We start from the raw sequence: 20,736 nt of genomic DNA on the forward strand, positions 1-20,736 counted from the left end.
CAAACATGTGAATGGATTAAAGTGATCTAAAAAAATATTACAGCAAAAATTATACTTTCAGTTTAAACAGAGTATGGAAAATACCCCAATAGCAACATTCATGTTGAGAGTGTCTTCATTTGGAGAACAGCCTCCATTCAAGCAGCACAAAATGAAATTTTTGTTCCTATAGGTTTAATGAATACATTTATCCATGACTTAATATAGCAAAATAAAATAAATACAATTTAAAAATGGAATGATATAAAAACAACAGGTTGGACAGCAATGTCTATCCAAGCAAAGGAACAATAATCGTGCAGAGAACATGGCTTTTAATTTCACACATTATCATTAGAAGTTGTGGCCACTGGAACTGTTGACAGACAATACACAGTTTATTCTGCTGATTCTATATTCTCTTGAATGAGATGATCCTAGGTGTCAATGGGCTCAGTCAGAGTCTTTCTTTGCAATTATTTTTGTTTCAAAATTTTAAACATGGCTGAAGCAGCAACTGTTAAATCTTCACAGTAAATGATAACAGCCAAACAGTTGCAGGATAAAGATTTATTGAAATTCTTGACCACGGTTTCTGTATATCTAAATATACCTTCATCAGAAGGTCTGTCTGCCTGTCTGCAACTCAATGCCTCCTGATGTGTACCAATCTATCCATTCCATATTGTTAAACAATGAAAAATTCACGATGGAATGTAACAATATTATGAAAAAGAAGTTGCTACTCACCATATAGCGGAGATGCTAAGTCACAGATAGGCACAACAAAAAGACTGTCACAAATAAATAAAGCTTTCGGCCATTAAGGCCTTAATCAACAATACACACACACACACACACACACACACACACACACACACACACACATGCGACTGCAGTCTCAGGCAACTGAAAAACTACTGAGCAGCAACACCAGTGCATCATAGGAGTGGCGACTGGGTGGGGGTAAGGAGGAGGCTGGGGAGGGGAGGGGGAGGGATAGTATTGTGGGATGGTGGACAGTGAAGTGCTGCAGGTTAGGCGGAGGGCCGTGGAGGAGTGATGAGTGGGGAGGGGGGGACTAGTGGAAAAAGAGAGAAGTAAAAAGACTGGGTGTGATTGTGGAATGACGGCTGTGTAGTGCTGGAATGAGAACAGGAAAGTATAACTTGCGGATGTTTTGTGATATTGTTCAATAATACACTGTATGTAATTATTTTGTATGGAGATTTTCGTATGGTCAGTTCACCTAAGTATAAATTTGAAGAAAGGGGAAAATGTGTACTGCAGTTTTAATAAGTTTTTTTTTTTTTTGCCTGTGTACATTTTACACCCAATTTCTGGTGTCACTTGTGGTCATTGAATTGCCTCATTTAGCTATTTCTAAAATCCATATGGTCAATACAACGAGAGGGTGATGTGACAAAGCACGCTGGGATAATTTTTACTTCCTTCTTGCTTTGCCATCTGCCTCCTTAAATTCGGTTTTTTCACTTGTAACTAATTAACTTGTAACTAACTTGTAACTAATTAAAATTCAGGGAGAAGAAATAAAAACTTTGAGGTTCGCCGATAACATTGTAATTGGAGGATATAAGATGAACATCAACAAAAGCAAAACAAGGATAATGAAATGTAGTCGAATTAAGTCGGGTGATGCTGAGGGAATTAGATTAGGAAATGAGACACTTAAAGTAGTAAAGGAGTTCTGCTATTTGGGGAGCAAAATAACTGATGATGGTCAAAGTAGAGAGGATATAAAATGTAGACTGGCAATGGCAAGGAAAGTGTTTCTGAAGAAGAGAAATTTGTCAACATCGAGTATAGATTTAAGTGTCAGGAAGTCGTTTCTGAAAGTATTTGTATGGAGTGTAGCCACGTATGGAAGTGAAACATGGACAATAAATAGTTTGGACAAGAAGAGAATAGAAGCTTTCGAAATGTGGTGCTACAGAACAATGTTGAAGATTAGGTGGGTAGATCACGTAACTAATGAGGAGGTATTGAATAGGATTGGAGAGAAGAGAAGTTTGTGGCACAACTTGACTAGAAGAAGGGATCAGCTGGTAGGACATGTCCTGAGGCATCAAGGGATCACAAATTTGGCATTGGAGGGCAGCGTGGAGGGTAAAAATCGTAGAGGGAGACCAAGAGATGAATACACTAAGCAGATTCAGAAGGATGTAGGTTGCAGTAGGTACTGGGAGATGAAGGAGCTTGCGCAGGATAGATTACCATGGAGAGCTGCATCAAACCAGTCTCAGGACTGAAGACCACAACAACAACAACAACAACAACAACAACAACAAAAAAAGGTATTTGGTTTCTCGTGTGAGAACACTAATACAAAAAATATAAAGCCCTCATGCAAGCTTCACAATGTGTAACAGAAACAAAGCAATCTATAAAATGAAGATTAAGGAATATAAAACCTGTTACAGTAACACATTTGGGCAGAATAACAATTGGTTAACAACACCACTATCTCCCATTTCTGCACAAGAACGGTCTTCAGCACCCAGGATTTCAGGATTCTGCAATCAGCACAATCAATTGATCACTGAGATTGTTGACCCAACTGTAATGTGGTCGGTGATTGATTCACACACCAGTATGTGACACGTAACCTCCATGAACAGTCAAGATGGTCTTTATCTGTTAGGAATGATCACATAAAAACAAGATGATGATGATGATGATGATGATGATGATGAAGACAGAATTTCGATTCAAGCAACTGACAGATAATGCTGAGTCTGCTGGTAGCATTATATGATGTTTTAATATTTTAAAAAATTACCAGATGCCGCTTTTCTAGGAATACGTCCTTTATCCTCTAATCCCACAATGAAAGTGACTTATGGAAGATCCGAACTATAAAATCTAAACAAGATTGGAGATCGTCATCGGCTCTAGCATATTTTCTACACAATTGGCAATAAAAACTAGGGACTAGCATGGTCCTCCCGTGGCTTAAGAAGTGGAGTCATTATTAATTCCACCCTAGGTCAGAATATCGAACCTTTCTGTAGTTAATTAAAGAGAAACAGAAGGGGGATTTACTTTGGAGTTTTTGGTTGCAGCATGTCATACTGGCTAAACACTACCTCAACAGCAGCATGGTGAGCTACAATTATCATGGTAAGGTGATTATAGACTTCTTCAGTCTTGGAATGAGTATTAATTCTCCTGCATTCTCTATAGGTCTGAAGTGTACAACAAAACTCATGGATTATTTGTTGGGTTGTTTGTGGGAAGAGACCAAACTGCGAGGTCATCGGTCTCGTTGGATCAGGGAAGGAAGTCGGCCGTGCCCTTTCAAAGAAACCATCCCAGCATTTGCCTGGAGCGATTTAGGGAAATCGCAGAAAACCTAAATCAGGATGACTGGACATGGGATTGAACCGTCGTCCTCCCGAATGCGAGTCCAGTGTGCTAACCACTGCACCACCTCGCTCGGTGGATTATTTGTCATGGAATTATAACACCATAGTGTGCATTATTTCATTTGGTGTGACTGAGAATCCTGTTGTTCCAAACGACAGCTAATGAATGTTGTGTATTATTTATCAACAGCTTGTAAGGTGGCAGATTGAATGAATGTCAATTTCGCACCTTACATGAGAGATTTTTTGTGTCGTAATAAGTAGAGGAATATATCACCTGACATACTTCGGTGATAATGAGCAGATTTGCTTATCAAAATGTACAGTATGTAACACAAAGGGATGACACTCAATTTGACAGTATTAACACACTGAACCGAAATCCTGCTTGTCAATGAGCAAAAGGTGAAAAAAGCTGCTGGAGAAAACGTTTTAGTTAGGGGGCAGACGAGAGTTGGGCCGTCACGGCCCGAGTATGACGGCATGGTTCTAAAAGGGGGTTGGTGAACCGTGGCGAGAGGGACAACGAATGCACCAGGTGATACATTGAGGAGAAGAAGTAGCGGGCCGGCACTGCTTGCGATGGAGAAATTATTTAGAAAAATGCATTGGGGAATTTCCAGATGGGTTCAAACAGACCAGTGAAGCTGAACATGTGAAATGCTCGTGGTACACTCGTGATGTATGAGTGTACCTTAGGTGTCAGGAGCAGGCACAAAGTGTCTGATTGGCTGAAATAAACTCTGAAGGAGTAGAAAGGGGCGATATTTCGACGTAGTTTAAAAGTAGGCCCTTTGCGATTGGCAGAGGTAGTTTCCACAAGATGAAAGGAACGATCCCATTGGTTTGAAAAAGCTGTGACGTGAAGCATGAAAGGACACAGGTGGGGGACAGTTTGCTACGAAAGACACAAGACCGAAAACTTCGAGGACTCTCCTATGAACCAGCACCAAGTGTAAAACAGGGTGCATCACATTCTGTATGATGCCAAAAGAGGAATTTTATGTGAACACTGCATTCATTTTGGCTGACATTTAGCTAGAAATTAGCTTAAGACTCGTTGAGCTCCGATAGCGAAGAAATGAAACAGCCACGTAGTTAATTGTTCTTACGAGAACTGAGAGGACATTGAAGTACACACGCTACACAATCTATGCACATGTATATCATTATATTTTCCAAACTAGGGATGAGGGCATGTTTTCTCACCTAATGAGAAATATAGGACAGTCACAGCTGATAAATTCAGCAAAGATTTTGATAGCTTTTTATAGGATTTTCAGAGGGTGAGAGCAGCCATGCAGCCGACAGCACATCGCAGCTAGAAGGTAATTGCCACTGGCAGAGGCTTAAACTTGTTGGTTCACCAGCTTGTATCTACTGTGAACTTGAACAACCTTGAGTAATCTTTTGCTCATCTTGCCACAAAAACTAACCATCATCCGTAGACTTGATTGTCTTCCTACATAGTAGCAAATTTAGAACTGGATTTGTTGTAATATTGGTCAAATTCAGAGCAGTAGTAACAGTAGTAGTAGTAGTAGTAGTAGTAGTAGTAAGAATAATCTTGTAGACAACCCTCTATTTAAATTTGATATTGTTGTGTTCAGGGTTATTTCTGCTAAACAGGACGTGATGTGTTACCTTGACAACTGTCCTGACATTGTCATGTTGCAATCTAATCTATGCAAATTCGTGTACTTCTTTGAAAATAATTCTGAAATTAAATTGTGTACAGCTAAACACCAACGTGCTCTGTCCTAGAATAAGGGTCCACTCCTCACCCCAGTCACTGGTTCTAGCGACACTAACGCACCCACAGGGTGTTTTTGCTGATGTCTGACAAATGTGACAAGGAGTGGAGTGTCAGAAGCTTTCTTGCCAATTCAAATACTATAACACTAGATACTGGACAACTGATAAAAGCCAGAAATTATCATTTCTTACTCCAATGATTGATCAAGGTTTTTGTCATATAAAGTCCAAAAGTTGCAAATTTTCTGCAGGTGGCTGCTCTGAAATTTTCTTAGCACCACGCATTTGTTTCTTATACCTGAGTCACACTGTATGTTTCACTGAAAAGACAAGCAGTGTTATTGGTGACCTGAAGATATCAGTATGGATCCATTAGTAGTGGTGTGCATAGCTATATGTTCTCTCCATGCTCTAATACACTTAACTGGTTACACAATGGCCCATTTGCATCCGTTTTAGCAGTTTCCATCATGGCTCTATATTTTGCATAAAATAAAAAAATAATAGAAATTGTCCACTGAAACGAAGGTCTACTTCCATTTCTCACCAAGCAAAATCAGTGAGTTCAATGATGGAGGTTGACCTTGTTGCAGTGTTCCTGTATTAAGGAGGCACGTTTAGTGAGTAGATGCTACCGTCAACTGCTCAACCCATGCTCAAGTGAATCAACAGACATGCAGAGCACTAAATGAATTGGAAGGCCCCTAAAAAATTGTGTGGAGCTGGTAGATCAACGCTGAGAATGCTTCATTGACCAGTGGCTTTTATGACAGCAAATAACTAGAGACTACTGTTACCTGGAATGGTCTAGTGGTTCTTATTATAGCAAAAAACTGGACAATACTGGTACCTGGAATTACACGTGGACTGACATGGAGAGGACCCATAGAATGGGATGAGGTTTTTTAAACTATCTATACTGTGATGTAAGTTAGAGTCCCAGGTATTACACTCTGCAGCCATTCGCCGCAGAGGGGAGTGGGGGGAGGAGGAGGAGGGGGGGGGGGGGGGGGGACACAGAGGGGGGTGCCTTCGTTTGCGAGTAATCGACAATTTCAGAATTTTGTGTTATGTTCTAGAGCCTTAAAACTGACAACAGTTCATATAACAACACTGCTCCATAGTGGTTGGGATAAGGGCTTTATTGCTGAAGGTTGCAAGTTCAAATATCTTCAGGTGCTTCGAAGTTGCTTTCATTTTTAAATAGTTGCCAAAATGACTCCGATCATTATTTTTATTCAATTAATTGGTTTAAAAGAATTTTTTTTGAAAATGTTAATCCTTTATCATCATTTTAATCACAACATTAAATTTATATTTACACTTCTTTTTTCCTGTAATTTTTTTAAATCTGGGATCTTTGTGCATGTGATTTTAAATATCTTTTTGTATATCCAAAAACAAAGATGATTTGACTTACCAAATGAAAGTGCTGGCAGGTCGACAGACACACAAACAACCACAAACATACACACAAAATTCAAGCTTTCGCAACAAACTGTTGCCTCATCAGGAAAGAGGGAAGGAGAGGGAAAGACGAAAGGAAGTGGGTTTTAAGGGAGAGGGTATGGAGTCATTCCAATCCCGGGAGCGGAAAGACTTACCTTAGGGGGAAAAAAGGACGGGTATACACTCGCGCGCGCACACACACACACATATCCATCCACACATATACAGACACAAGCAGACATATTTAAAGACAAAGAGTTTCAACTCTTCAACTCTTTGTCTTTAAATATGTCTGCTTGTGTCTGTATATGTGTGGATGGATATGTGTGTGTGTGTGTGTGTGTGTGTGTGTGTGTGTGTGTGTGTGTGTGTGTGCGCGCGCGAGTGTATACCCGTCCTTTTTTCCCCCTAAGGTAATCCGCCCCCGGGATTGGAATGACTCCTTATCCTCTCCCTTAAAACCCACTTCCTTTCGTCTTTCCCTCTCCTTCCCTCTTTCCTGATGAGGCAACAGTTTGTTGCGAAAGCTTGAATTTTGTGTGTATGTTTGTGGTTGTTTGTGTGTCTGTCGACCTGCCAGCACTTTCATTTGGTAAGTCAAATCATCTTTGTTTTTGGATATTTATTTCCTACGTGGAATGTTTCCCTCTATTATAAATATCTTTTTGTATTGATTTAGATATAATTTCTTTCCTTTGATCATCTTATATTTCTGACCACTTTACTGCATTCATTATTTGTATCCCTAATTTTGAGCATTTATTTATACTCCCTTCTTTCGTTTAAATCTTCATTTGTGTTATTTATCCATAGTGCAAAGCAATTTACATTTTAAATGTCTGTATGAGGATTACCATCCCAAAATTTGCATCTTGTCAACCAATATAAACATATTATTTTGCCATTTGTTTTTGAACCAACAGATCAGCACTCTTCAAACATTTAAATATAGTGATAGATAGATAAAAACAATTAAAACCACATGCATGATTCCAAATCAGATAAGAATGATAGGAAGAAGAAATAAGATCAAATGACAAAGTTAACATAAGGTGACTGAATAGATAAAAAATTTACTCACCAAGTGGAGGCAGGGAAACAACGATATAAAGGTATTACAGTTTACTAGCTTTCAGAGCCAGTGGCCCTATCATCTACCAAAAGAGTCGATGGGGAAGGTAGAGGAGTGAAGGAAGGGAAAGGACTGGTGTGGTTTACGAGACTTTGATAGGATGAGACAGAAAAACTGATCATCCTTTCCTTCTCATCCTGTTTAGTAAGTCCGCCCTGACCCAGGGTTCTGGGTGACATTTCCAAACTCTACCGCTTTTCCTAAACCTCACCAATCCTTTTCCTTCACCCCTCTTTCTTCCCCTTCGAACCTTCTGTCAGAATAAGGAGCCACTGGCTCCAAAAGCTAGTAAACTGTAATACCTTTATGTGTGTTCTCCTGCTGCCAGTGGTGAGTAGTTTTTTTATTTATCCAATTACTTATATTTTAAATGATTTAAATTTAATATAATGATTAAACTGATATGACAAAGGATTAGAAATTAAAAAAAAAATACATTTAATCTAAATAATTGGACAAAATGATTTAAGTCACTTTGGTTACTAAATAACAACAATAACAATAATAATTAATATTACTATTATTTAAGCACCTAATGAGATTCGAATCCACTGTGAAACAATGCCATTAGATGCAATAATGTCAATTTTAAGACTAATTTATGAAATTTTTTTTCCATCACTTACTCAGAAATGAGGATCCACCTGGGTAAATGGCTGCAGGGTGGGATACCTGGGATACTAACCTACATCACTGTACAGATTGTTTCCAGAAGTTGATCCCATCCCTGGGGACATCTCCTTCTGAGAGGGGAAAATAGCATGTAATGTGGTGGTAAGGGCGACAAGATGAATTGATGTGTGTCACTGAATAACATCTACATACATCACAGCTAAGACCCACAGCACAAGGGTTTCAAAACCTGTCTCTCGGAGATGGACAAAGATCTTCCTTGAGCTAGGAGTTTCAGCTTCTCCAAATGAGCTCTGAACCCTTTAAGTTCTACATTACATCTACATGCATAGACCGCAAGCTACCATATGGTGTGTCACAGAGGGGTACCTTGTACCACCACTAGTCATTTCCTTTCCTGTTCCACTTAACTGCAGCAAGGAAAAAAATGACTGTCTACATGTCTCTGTATGAGCCGTTGTGATAGTTTATCACAAAAATTTAAAGATAGGTAGAAGAATTTGTTAATTACTAGTGTTTGTAAGTGTGGACTATGAGCAGAAGCCACAGTGATATACAACGAAAGTGCATCCTTTGTGATGGTTATGCAAAACGTATGCAGGTGGCAGTAGAACTGTTCAGTAGTCAGCTTCAAATGCCGTTTCTCTAAATTTTCTAAATGGTGTTCCTTGAATAGAAGTTTGCCTTTCCTCCAGGGATTCCCACTTGAGTTCCTGAAGCATTTATGTAACACTTGCACGTTGTTTGAACCTACTGGTATCAAACCTAGCAGCCCGCCTTTGAACTGCTTTGATACCTTCCCTTGATTCGAAGTGGTACCGATCCCAAACACTCGAGCAGTACTCAAGAATATTTTGCAATAGTGTCCTGTATGTGTTTCCCTTTAGAGCTGAACCACACTCTCCAAAAATTTCCCCAAGGAACCAAAGTCTATGTGACTACGTCAAGCAGGACACTACTAATGCTCTATCTGAACATAATGGGTTAGTTTTCCCTACTCATCCACAATAACTTACATTTTTCGACATTTAGAGCGAGCTGCATCATCTTGTATCCTCACACAGTCGCTCAACTTCCGACACATTACTGAACACCATAATATCATGAGCAAACAATGAGACTGCTGCCCACTCTGCCTGCCAGGTCCTTTATGTATATAGTGAATAATAGCAGTCCTATCACACTTCTTGGGGCACTCCTGACAATACCCTTGTCTCTGATGAACAGTCACCGTTGAGGACAACACACTAGGTTCTATTACTTAAGAAGTCTGAGTCACTCGTATATCTGGGAACCTATTCCATATGCTCGTACTTCTGTTAGCAGTCTGCAATGTTGCACGATGTCAAATGCTTTCTGGAAATCTAGAAATAAGGAACCTGTCAGTTGCCCTACATTCCATAGTTTGCAGCATACCATAAGAGAAAAGAGCAAGCTGAGTTTCGCACAAGCCACGCTTTCTAAAAACAGGCCGATTCATGGACATAGGTTACTTGGTCTCAAGAAAATTTATTGTGTCTGTAATGAGAATATGTTCAAGGATCCTGCAGCAAAGCAATGTTAGGTGTATTGATCTGTAATTTTTGTTCTTCTTACAACTACAAACAGGAGTCACCTGCAGTTTTTGGGGGACTGATGACCTTCGCTGTTTAGTCCCCCCTTAAACATCCCAACAACCACCACCACCTGCAGTTTTCTGCAATCACTTTGGACTTTGCACTGGGCGAGAGCTTTTTGACAAATGCAAGCTAGGTATGGGCCAATACCGAAGAGTACTCTCTGTAAAAACAAACTGGAATTCCATCTGGACCTGGTGACTTATTTGTTTTCAGCTCTTTCAGTTATTTCTCTACACCAAGAATGCTTATTACTATGTCGTCCATACAGGAGGCTGTTTGTTGGCCAAGTGACAGTATGTCTGTATGGTTTTCCTGGATGAACGATTTCTTAAATGTGAAATTTAAAACTTTGGCTTTTGTTTTACTAACTTCTACTATCACAGCAGATTGGTCAACAAGTGATTGGATGGAAGCCTCTGGCACACTTATCAATTTTACACAGGACATGAATTTTCTCGGCCTCTCAGCTGGCTCCTCTGTTAAGATATGATGGTGGTGGTAGTTGTATGCTTCACGCACAGATATTTTCACTTCTATTAACCTTAATTTGTCACTTGTGCGTCCTCTTTTGAACCGAGGGTGCAACAGCTTCTGCTTCCTCAGCATTTTCCAAATTTCATTGTTAAGCCATGTTGTGTCTTTTCTGTCCTTAACCAATTAACCAGGTGCATAATTCTCCAGCTCATGATTTACAATCTCTAACTTTGGCTGTAATTCCTCTACATCCATCTTACTGGAACAAAGTGATGTCAGTTCACTCTCTCATGTGAGGTGCTAACAACTGCTTATCTGCTCTTTCTAGCAGAAACACTCTCCTAAGCGTCTATACTGATTTATTAACTTTTGTAACCAAAAGTTGCTATAATGACATCACGATCACTAATCCCTGTTTCTACACTAACGTTGTCGATAAGGTCCAGCTATTTGTTCACCTTTGCTTTGCAACTTGGTGATATCTCCAGAGTCACTGGAGGCATGCGAAATTAACTTGGTGGCTTTTTTTAGGTTGATGGCTTCCATTTCCAAGCCTTCAGTTTCGACATTTAAGTTTTAGTCTCCGACACATTCCCTTATGATTTCTGGCCTTTTATTCTGTTCTTTCCCTTTTTGTGGAGATGCAGATAAGTTTAAAAAACAAACCAATGCTACAGAGGTTTTTGTTTATCTGGGACAGGCATCACAATATTAAACTTAGAAGCTGTCCTGATGATTTCACTGACAACTGTATGCTAATTGGAGTGTGCCACTTAGTACATACAACTGTAAGAGCAAGTGTTAGTTTATGCATTTGCTGCACTCACCTGTGTTGATATACTAACATTTGATGGTTGGTTGGTTAGTTTGGGGGGAGGTGAACCAAACAGAGAGGTCGTCGGTCCCACTGGATTAGGAAAGGAGTGGGAAGGAAATCGGCTGTGCCCTTTAACAGGAACCATTCCAGCATTTGCCTGGAGCAATTTAGGGAAATCACAGAAAACCTAAATCAGGATGGGTGTCCTCCCAAAAGCGAGTCCAGTTTAGTAACCACTGTGCCACCTCACTCTTAACACTAACATTAAATACCTCACAAATACAAGAGGCTTTACATAATTTTTTTTGCCTCCACCAAAAGTACACATTTTTCTCGATTTTTCTTAGCATAGATGCGACAATCTTGGTCCCATGGGGGTTGTTTCCTTAGAGACTTTAGTCCATTTATAAAATATACTTTAACTCACCATGTTAACATGCTACAGTTACAAGTGCATTAGGTGTTAGATTGTGTACTTCTAAAAACTGTATATTTAAGAGAAACTTTCATAAATACACTGACTTCATAATGAACATTATTTATCTAATAAGTATGTGATGCATGAGCAGGAATCAGATCACAAAGCAAAAATTATAATGGACGGTGTGTCTTGTAACAGCCTTCATGTCACTATGTGGCATCTTTCACCAATTAAGTAAGTGGCCTTTGTAAATATAAATGAAGCAGGAACAACAACATATGTTTCAGTTGCTGATATGATGGAAACAGGATTACATGTATTTCTGTGGAGAAGAAAGCTATACAAGTCTGCATATTAAGCTGTCACAGATACCAGCAATGCATGCACTGTCTCCAGGACATTGTGCATTGAAGTCAATATAGGCACTGCCTGGGGAGGAGCGTGGGTCGAAAGGAGGTGGAGGTGGAAGGAAGTGTATGAGAGAGAAGTAGAGAGAGAGAAGGACTGTGTAGGTGTGCTGGCAGACTAGAAGTGTCGAGTTTGGTACTGGAGTGGGAGCAGTGAAGGGGATAAGCAGGTGGGGGACCCTGTCTAGTGAAGGTTGAGTCCAGGGAGCTTACAGAAATGGAGGATATGTTTTAGGGAGAGTTCCCACTGGCAAAATTCAAAAAAGCTTGTGCTGATAGGAAGAAATCCAGGTGGCACAGGCTGTGAAGCAGTCATTAAAGTGAAGCACACTGTGTTTTGCAGCATTTTTAGTAACTGGGTGGTTCAGCTGTCTCTTGGCCACAGTCTGGAAATGCCCGTTCATGTGGATAGACAGCTAGTTAGTTGTCATGCCTTTGTAGAATGCGGCACAGTGGTTGTAGCTAGGTTTGTAGAATGCATGGCTGCTATCCAAGGTGATCCTGCCTTTGATGGGGTAGTAGATGCCTGAGACTGGACTGGAGTACATGGTAGTGGGAGGATATATGGGACAGGTTTTGCAGCTAGGTCTGTTGCCAGGATATGACCCACAAGGCATAGGGTTGAAGGCAAGGTTGAGTAGGGACCGACAAGGATATTGCATAGGTTAGGTATTTGGCTGAATACCATTGTGGGAGGGTTGGGGAGGATATGTATCATTTCAGGACATGATGAGAGGTAGTCTACACTCTGGTGGAAAATGTGATTCAGTTGCTCCAGTTCTGGGAGGTACCAAGTCACAAGAGGAGTGCTATGAGGGGGATGGTAGGTGACTGGTGAGACAAGGCACTGGGATCTGTTTCTGGATAAGGCTGGGAGTGTAAATTAGGTCTGTGAAGACCTGATTGAGACATTTCGCATATTTTGAGAGGGACTGCTCACTGTTACACATGTGATGACCATGGGAGGCTTGTATGGAAGGGACTTTTTGGTGTGGAGTGGTTGGCAGTTGTCAAAGAGGAGGCACTGTAGATGATTGGTACATTTGACATGGATGTAGGTACTGAGGAAGCCATCCTTGAAGTTGAGGTCAACAGCGAGGAATGGCTGAGGAGGACCAGGTGAAGCAAATGGGGGGAAAGGTGTTATGGTTCTGAAGGAATATGGGCAGAATATCCACATCCTCAGTCCAGATCATGAAGATGTCATTGATTTATCTGAACAAGATGAGTTTGGGATTCTTGTTGGTTAGAAAGATTTCCATTAGAATGCCCATGAATAGGTACACATAAGATAGTGCCATGTGGGTGCCCATTGCCATATCACAGATTTTTTTGTGAGTGATACCTTCAGAGGAGACATAGCACTGGGTGACGATGTAATTGGTCACGGTGAGCAGGATGGAGGTTTTTTGTCTGGAGTAGGTCGAGGACTCGGAAAATGTAGTGTCCAACAGTGGCAGACCATTGGCATTGAGGATGTTAATGTAGATAACTATGGCATTGACAGTGACAAGCTGTGCAATGGGTGGAGAAGAAACAGGAACTGTGAAGGGTCGGTGGAGGGAATATTGGTGTTCCGCCTGGAGGGCAGGTTATGGGTAATAAGCTGAAGGTGTTGTTGGTCCACAATTCTCTCTCTCTCTCTCTCTCTCTCTCTCTCTCTCTCTCTGTGTGTGTGTGTGTGTGTGTGTGTGTGTGTGTGTGTGTGTGTGTGTGTGTTTGAACAGTAACCATCCACAATGAGGCATCCTGGGTGGTTGGCTTTACCTTCTTTAGGAAATATGTAGAATGGAGCAGCGTGGGGAATGGTGGGGTTGAGGAGAGAGAGAGATACTCTGGGGAGATGTTCTGGGTTGTACTTCCAGTTTTGAGGATGGACTGCTCGACATACTGGATTTCTGGAACGGGGTCACTATGGCAGGTTTTGTAAGTGGCCATATCGGACAGCTGGCAGAGTCCTTCAGCCATGTAATCCCTGCAGTTCATAGACACATCACTAGAGTGTGTTGTCAGGTAGGATTATAAGACTGAAATCAGTTTTTAGGTGGTGTACTGCAGTTCTTCCTGCAAAGGTGAGATTTTTTACATGTTGAGGGAGTTGGAGAATGACAGTTAGGCAAGGTTTAAGCTTAAGAAATTCTGGAAAGTATTTCCACTGTAGGGATTAGGAGAAGAAGAGATGGGCTTTAACAAGATCAGCATGACTGAATTTGGGAGAGTGGGAGAAAGGTAAGGCCTACGGAAAGGACTGATACTTCTGCGGGACTGAGGGTTTTGAAGGACAGATTTATGACTGTTACAGGTCTGGGTCCTTTAGGGTGGTGGCAGGGAATTTCTGTGTGTGTGTGTGTGTGTGTGTGTGTGTGTGTGTGTGTGTGTGTGTGTGGAGGAGGGGGGCAGTTTCAATAAGGGAGATGGTGTTCTCTATCTGCAGGTCTGCACAAACAGTGGTCAAGAGACAGCTGGACCATCCAGTAGCTGAATACACTGCCAACATAATGTGCTTCACTTTAATGTGTGCTTCACCACCTGTACTATCTGGATTCTTCCAACCGACACTGTTTTCTGAAATGAGCAAGCGGCAAGTCTCCCTACAATATATCCTTCATTCCTGCAACACCCCTCCCAGTCTAAATCTTCACTAGTCCTACTACACACATTTTCTATCTTGCCGATGCACCAACACAGACCGATCCCCCCCCCCCCCCCACCCCCCACCCCCCCCCCCCGCACTTGGCAGCCCCATCCTCTTCCCAACACTACCCTGCTGCTCCCACAGGTAGCACTGTCCTCTCATCACCCCCACTCTCTTACTCTGCAATCCCTTCCCCTTCCCAAACACACATCCATTCTTTAGCTGCATTACCCACCCCCAACCAGACTGATGCTCACTTCTGATGCCGACGCAGTCAGGCTGTGTGCGTGTAGGATGTGCTTGTGCGAATGTGTGCGGGTGTCCACTTCGGAAGAAGTCCATCCAAAAGCTGAACTATTTCTAGCATTCTTTTTCATTTTGACTGTCTGCAACTTGTTATGTGGTGAGTAGCCCTCTATCATTTTCATACTGTAGTTGTTCCGACATTCTTGTTCAATACACATGTGGGCTCAACATGTCATTTTCACGTTTGCTTCAATGTGTTTCAGTTCTGACAAGTAGTGGTGTATTAACAAAAGTTTCCTAGAGAAGACCTACAAAACTGTCAATGATAAGTTCAACCTACCCTGTTTAGGATGTCATAGACATACTGACAATTGTCAGTTATGTTACGTTCTGGAGAGATTAACTTCTTTCCAAGTCTTTTCCCATCTTCTCCTGGAGGCATCAGTGTCAAAGTCTTGGCACATAAGCCTTCATACTCCAGTCTCCCTTTTGTGAGCAATTTATACACTCCTGAATATGGGAGGAGATTAAAGTCTCCTGTGATTATCAATGGCCAATACTGTGGACCACCAAATCTGGAACACAAAAGAACTAGATGATGTCAAGGGAAACTCCTGTTTACTTACCTGCTTCTCTTAGGAGTTGACACTTTTGTTTCAGAGGCTGATACTGACCCTCTAACTAGTGACTGAATATTATATTCAAGCTTGAAGTTTCAAGCCTGAAACACAAACAACACTTGTTAGACTATTTCAGTTCTAGTGAACTACTGAGCAAAAATAATGACCGCAACCACATAAAACACTAACTTACAAATGAAGAATTTGAGAAGCTTAATGCAAGATGAAAATTTAATACTGCAAAAAATTACATATTTTTCATTATATTTTATTTACTTGTGATATCTTTTCATCACAAATATTTATTCAAGAACTGCTGGCATAGCACTGATTCAATATCTTGTTTATCAACAACTGCTAGCACAGATTTTGCCAAAAATGAGTCAAAAACGTTCTTAATGTCTACGAATTTCAGACAATGTAGTAACTCATAGACTATGATTTTGTTCACATCAAGCCGAGCTATACCAACCTTTACAGTCAACTTTTCACCTCACTCTAATTCAAATCTAATGTTTTTCCCTATACAGTTAGGGAAAAACATTACAGAAAGAAGGCTGACATGTCTCAAGTTTGTTCTCTTTAGGTATAACAACAGCACTGGCTCAGTTTTGGGGAACTAACTTACATCTACATCTACATCTATACTCCGCGAGCCACCTTACGGTGTGTGGCGGAGGGTACTTATTGTACCACTATCTGATCCCCCCTTCCCTGTTCCATTCACGAATTGTGCGTGGGAAGAACGACTGCTTGTAAGTCTCCGTATTTGCTCTAATTTCTCGGATCTTTTCGTTGTGATCATTACGCGAGATATATGTGGGCGGTAGTAATATGTTGCCCATCTCTTCCCGGAATGTGCTCTCTCGTAATTTCGATAATAAACCTCTCCGTATTGCGTAACACCTTTCTTGAAGTGTCCGCCACTGGAGCTTGTTCAGCATCTCCGTAACGCTCTCGCGCTGACTAAATGTCCCCATGACGAATCGCGCTGCTTTTCGCTGGATCATGTCTATCTCTTCTATTAATCCAACCTGGTAAGGGTCCCATACTGATGAGCAATACTCAAGAATCGGACGAACGAGCGTTTTGTAAGCTACTTCTTTCGTCGATGAGTCACATTTTCTTAGAATTCTTCCTATGAATCTCAACCTGGTGCCTGCTTTTCCCACTATTTGTTTTATGTGATCATTCCACTTCAGATCGCTCCGGATAGTAACTCCTAAGTATTTTACGGTCGTTTCCGCTTCCAATGATTTACCACCTATGGCATAATCGTACTGGAATGGATTTCTGCCCCTATGTATGCGCATTATATTACATTTATCTACGTTTAGGGAAAGCTGCCAGCTGTCGCACCATGCATTAATCCTCTGCAGGTCCTCCTGGAGTACGTACGAGTCTTCTGATGTTGCTACTTTCTTGTAGACAACTGTGTCATCTGCAAATAGCCTCACGGAGCTACCGATGTTGTCAACTAAGTCATTTATGTATATTGTAAACAATAAAGGTCCTATCACGCTTCCCTGTGGTACTCCCGAAATTACCTCTACATCTGCAGATTTTGAACCGTTAAGAATGACATGTTGTGTTCTTTCTTCTAGGAAATCCTGAATCCAATCACAAACCTGGTCCGATATTCCGTAAGCTCGTATTTTTTTCACTAAACGTAAGTGCGGAACCGTATCAAATGCCTTCCTGAAGTCCAGGAATACGGCATCAATCTGCTCGCCAGTGTCTACGGCACTGTGAATTTCTTGGGCAAATAGGGCGAGCTGAGTTTCACATGATCTCTGTTTGCGGAATCCATGTTGGTTATGATGAAGGAGATTTGTATTATCTAAGAACGTCATAATACGAGAACACAAAACATGTTCCATTATTCTACAACAGATTGACGTAAGCGAAATAGGCCTATAATTATTCGCATCTGATTTATGACCCTTCTTGAAAATGGGAACGACCTGCGCTTTCTTCCAGTCGCTAGGTACTTTACGTTCTTCCAGCGATCTACGATAAATTGCTGATAGAAAGGGGGCAAGTTCTTTAGCATAATCACTGTAGAATCTTAAGGGTATCTCGTCTGGTCCGGATGCTTTTCCGCTACTAAGTGATAGCAGTTGTTTTTCAATTCCGATATCGTTTATTTCAATATTTTCCATTTTGGCGTCCGTGCGACGGCTGAAGTCAGGGACCGTGTTACGATTTTCCGCAGTGAAACAGTTTCGGAACACTGAATTCAGTATTTCTGCCTTTCTTCGGTCGTCCTCTGTTTCGGTGCCATCGTGGTCAACGAGTGACTGAATAGGGGATTTAGATCCGCTTACCGATTTTACATATGACCAAAACTTTTTAGGGTTCTTGTTTAGATTGTTTGCCAATGTTTTATGTTCGAATTCGTTGAATGCTTCTCTCATTGCTCTCTTTACACTCTTTTTCGCTTCGTTCAGCTTTTCCTTATCAGCTATGATTCGACTACTCTTAAACCTATGATGAAGCTTTCTTTGTTTCCGTAGTACCTTTCGTACATGATTGTTATACCACGGTGGATCTTTCCCCTCGCTTTGGACCTTAGTCGGTACGAACTTATCTAAGGCGTACTGGACGATGTTCCTGAATATTTTCCATTTTTGTTCCACATCCTCTTCCTCAGAAATGAACATTTGATGGTGGTCACTCAGATATTCTGCGATTTGTGCCCTATCACTCTTGTTAAGCAAATATATTTTCCTTCCTTTCTGGCTTGTAGTCATTGATGCAACCACTGACTTACGATCACTGATACCCTCTTCTACATTCACGGAGTCGAAAAGTTCCGGTCTATTTGTTGCTATGAGGTCTAAAACGTTAGCTTCACGAGTTGGTTCTCTAACTATCTGCTCGAAGTAATTCTCGGACAAGGCAGTCAGGATAATGTCACAAGAGTCTCTGTCCCTGGCTCCAGTTCTGATTGTGTGACTATCCCATTCTATACCTGGTAGATTGAAGTCTCCCCCTATTACAATAGTATGATCACGAAACTTCTTCACGACGTTCTGCAGGTTCTCTCTGAGGCGCTCAACTACTACGGTTGCTGATGCAGGTGGTCTATAGAAGCATCCGACTATCATATCTGACCCACCTTTGATACTTAACTTAACCCAGATTATTTCACATTCGCATTCGCTAATAACTTCACTGGATATTATTGAATTATTTACTGCTATAAATACTCCTCCACCATTGGCGTTTATCCTATCCTTGCGGTATATATTCCATTCTGTGTCTAGGATTTCGTTACTGTTCACTTCCGGTTTTAACCAACTTTCCGTTCCTAATACTATATGCGCACTATTTCCTTCAATAAGAGATACTAATTCAGGAACCTTGCCCTGGATACTCCTGCAGTTTACTAATATTACGTTAACTTTTCCTGTTTTTGGTCTCTGAGGACGGACGTTCTTTATCAACGATGATAATGTCCTCTCTGGTAAGCCGTCAGGTATTTTATCGTTTCGCCCAAGGGGGGGTCCCTCTAACCTAAAAAACCCCCGTGTGCACGCCACACGTACTCTGCTACCCTAGTAGCTGCTTCCGGTGTGTAGTGCACGCCTGACCTGTCTAGGGGGGCCCTACAGTTCTCCACCCAATAACGGAGGTCGATGAATTTGCAACCATTATAGTCGCAGAGTCGTCTGAGCCTCTGGTTTAGACCCTCCACACGGCTCCAAACCAGAGGACCGCGATCGACTCTGGGCACTATGCTGCAGATATTAAGCTCAGCTTGCACTCCGCGTGCGATGCTGGTTGTCTTCACCAAATCAGCCAGCCGCCGGAAGGAACCAAGGATGGCCTCAGAACCCAAGCGGCAGGCGTCATTCGTTCCGACATGTGCTACTATCTGCAGCCGGTCACACCCAGTGCGTTCAATAGCTGCCGCAAGGGCCTCCTCCACATTACGGACGAGACCCCCCGGCAAGCACACCGAGTGCACACTGGCATTCTTCCCCGACCTACCCGCTATTTTCCTAAGGGGCTCCATAACCCGCCTAACGTTGGAGCTCCCTATAACTAATAGGCCCGCCCTCTGTGACTGTCGGGACCTTGCCGGAGAATCGGCCACTGGCCCAACAGGCGAGGCATCCTGTGGTGGCTCGGAAACGATGTCATCACCACTAGGAAGGACCCCGTACCTGTTGGAAAGGGGTAAGGCAGCTGCCATGCGGCCAGATCCCACCTTCGCCTTTCGGCCAGGCACGCGCGAGCCCACCACTGTCCGCCATTCACTCTGGAGTGATGGCTGACCGGTAAGATGCTCACTGCCGGAAGACGCAGCGACATCAGGGGTTCCATGTGATTCCAAGGCCACCGAAGTAGGCATAGGTCTCACCACAGTTGCCCCAACGCCACTACGAGCCGACGCCTGCGCCTCGAGCTCGATGAGCCTAACAGACAAAGCCTCCACCTGCCCCCGAAGAGTGGCCAATTCTCCTTGCGTCCGCTCACAACAACCACAGTCCCTACACATGACTATGTTTACCCTACTCTATACGGTGACAAATTCCCAAGATAATCTTCTGATGAGCTACTCTGATAATCAAGAAACACTCACTGAAATACGAGACGCGAAAACTACGCTAGGTTTTCCCAGAAAAACTATTTAAAAGCTAAGCGCAGCAAATAAGTACAAAAACGCTTTATACAAACAGTACTCGCTGCTGCTGGTGCTCTCGCTCTGGCTGTCACAAGACAACTGCTGATTCAAGTGACTAGTGGCTAACGGCCGCGAAACAAACAAAAGACGGTTTTAGGGCGCTTTCTGTTCTAAACGATCAAGAAAACACTAAGAAATCTAACACGAAAACTACGTAAAGTTTTATCAAGAACTGTTAGTTACTATGCAGAGCAGATAAACACAAATAGAATCCCTTCCTTAGTGGAAGGTCGTAAACAAAATGCAAAATAAACGCTTTATACAAACAGTACTCGCTGCTGCTGGTGCTCTCGCTCTGGCTGTCACAAGACAACACTTACAAGGTGTGTTCAAAACATTCTGGAACATGGTGTGTTGGAACGAAATGCGGTTGGCATCCCTGCATATGCCTGTGTTTCGTGTGTAACTGCCGGAAGATTCATTGTTGAATCTCTGTTAGTTATTGTTAAGTGCTGTATTGAGTAGAACAT

The 20,736-nt window shown here is 41.9% G+C and overlaps 1 protein-coding gene across 4 annotated transcripts in view; it reads right to left on the reverse strand.

Annotated features, from left to right (window-relative positions):
* The window catches only part of LOC124545173 (protein angel homolog 2), a 166,544-nt gene that overhangs the window by 39,355 nt on the left and 106,453 nt on the right, over window positions 1-20,736 (reverse strand). For all 4 annotated transcript variants that reach the window (XM_047124010.1, XM_047124009.1, XM_047124008.1 and 1 more), the window contains one exon: window positions 15,294-15,528. In XM_047124010.1, the coding sequence (XP_046979966.1) occupies window positions 15,294-15,528 (235 nt within the window). The remainder of the gene's footprint in view (window positions 1-15,293; window positions 15,529-20,736) is intronic.

This window comes from Schistocerca americana, chromosome 8 (genome assembly GCF_021461395.2).
Source record: "Schistocerca americana isolate TAMUIC-IGC-003095 chromosome 8, iqSchAmer2.1, whole genome shotgun sequence".
Lineage (NCBI taxonomy): Eukaryota > Metazoa > Arthropoda > Insecta > Orthoptera > Acrididae > Schistocerca > Schistocerca americana.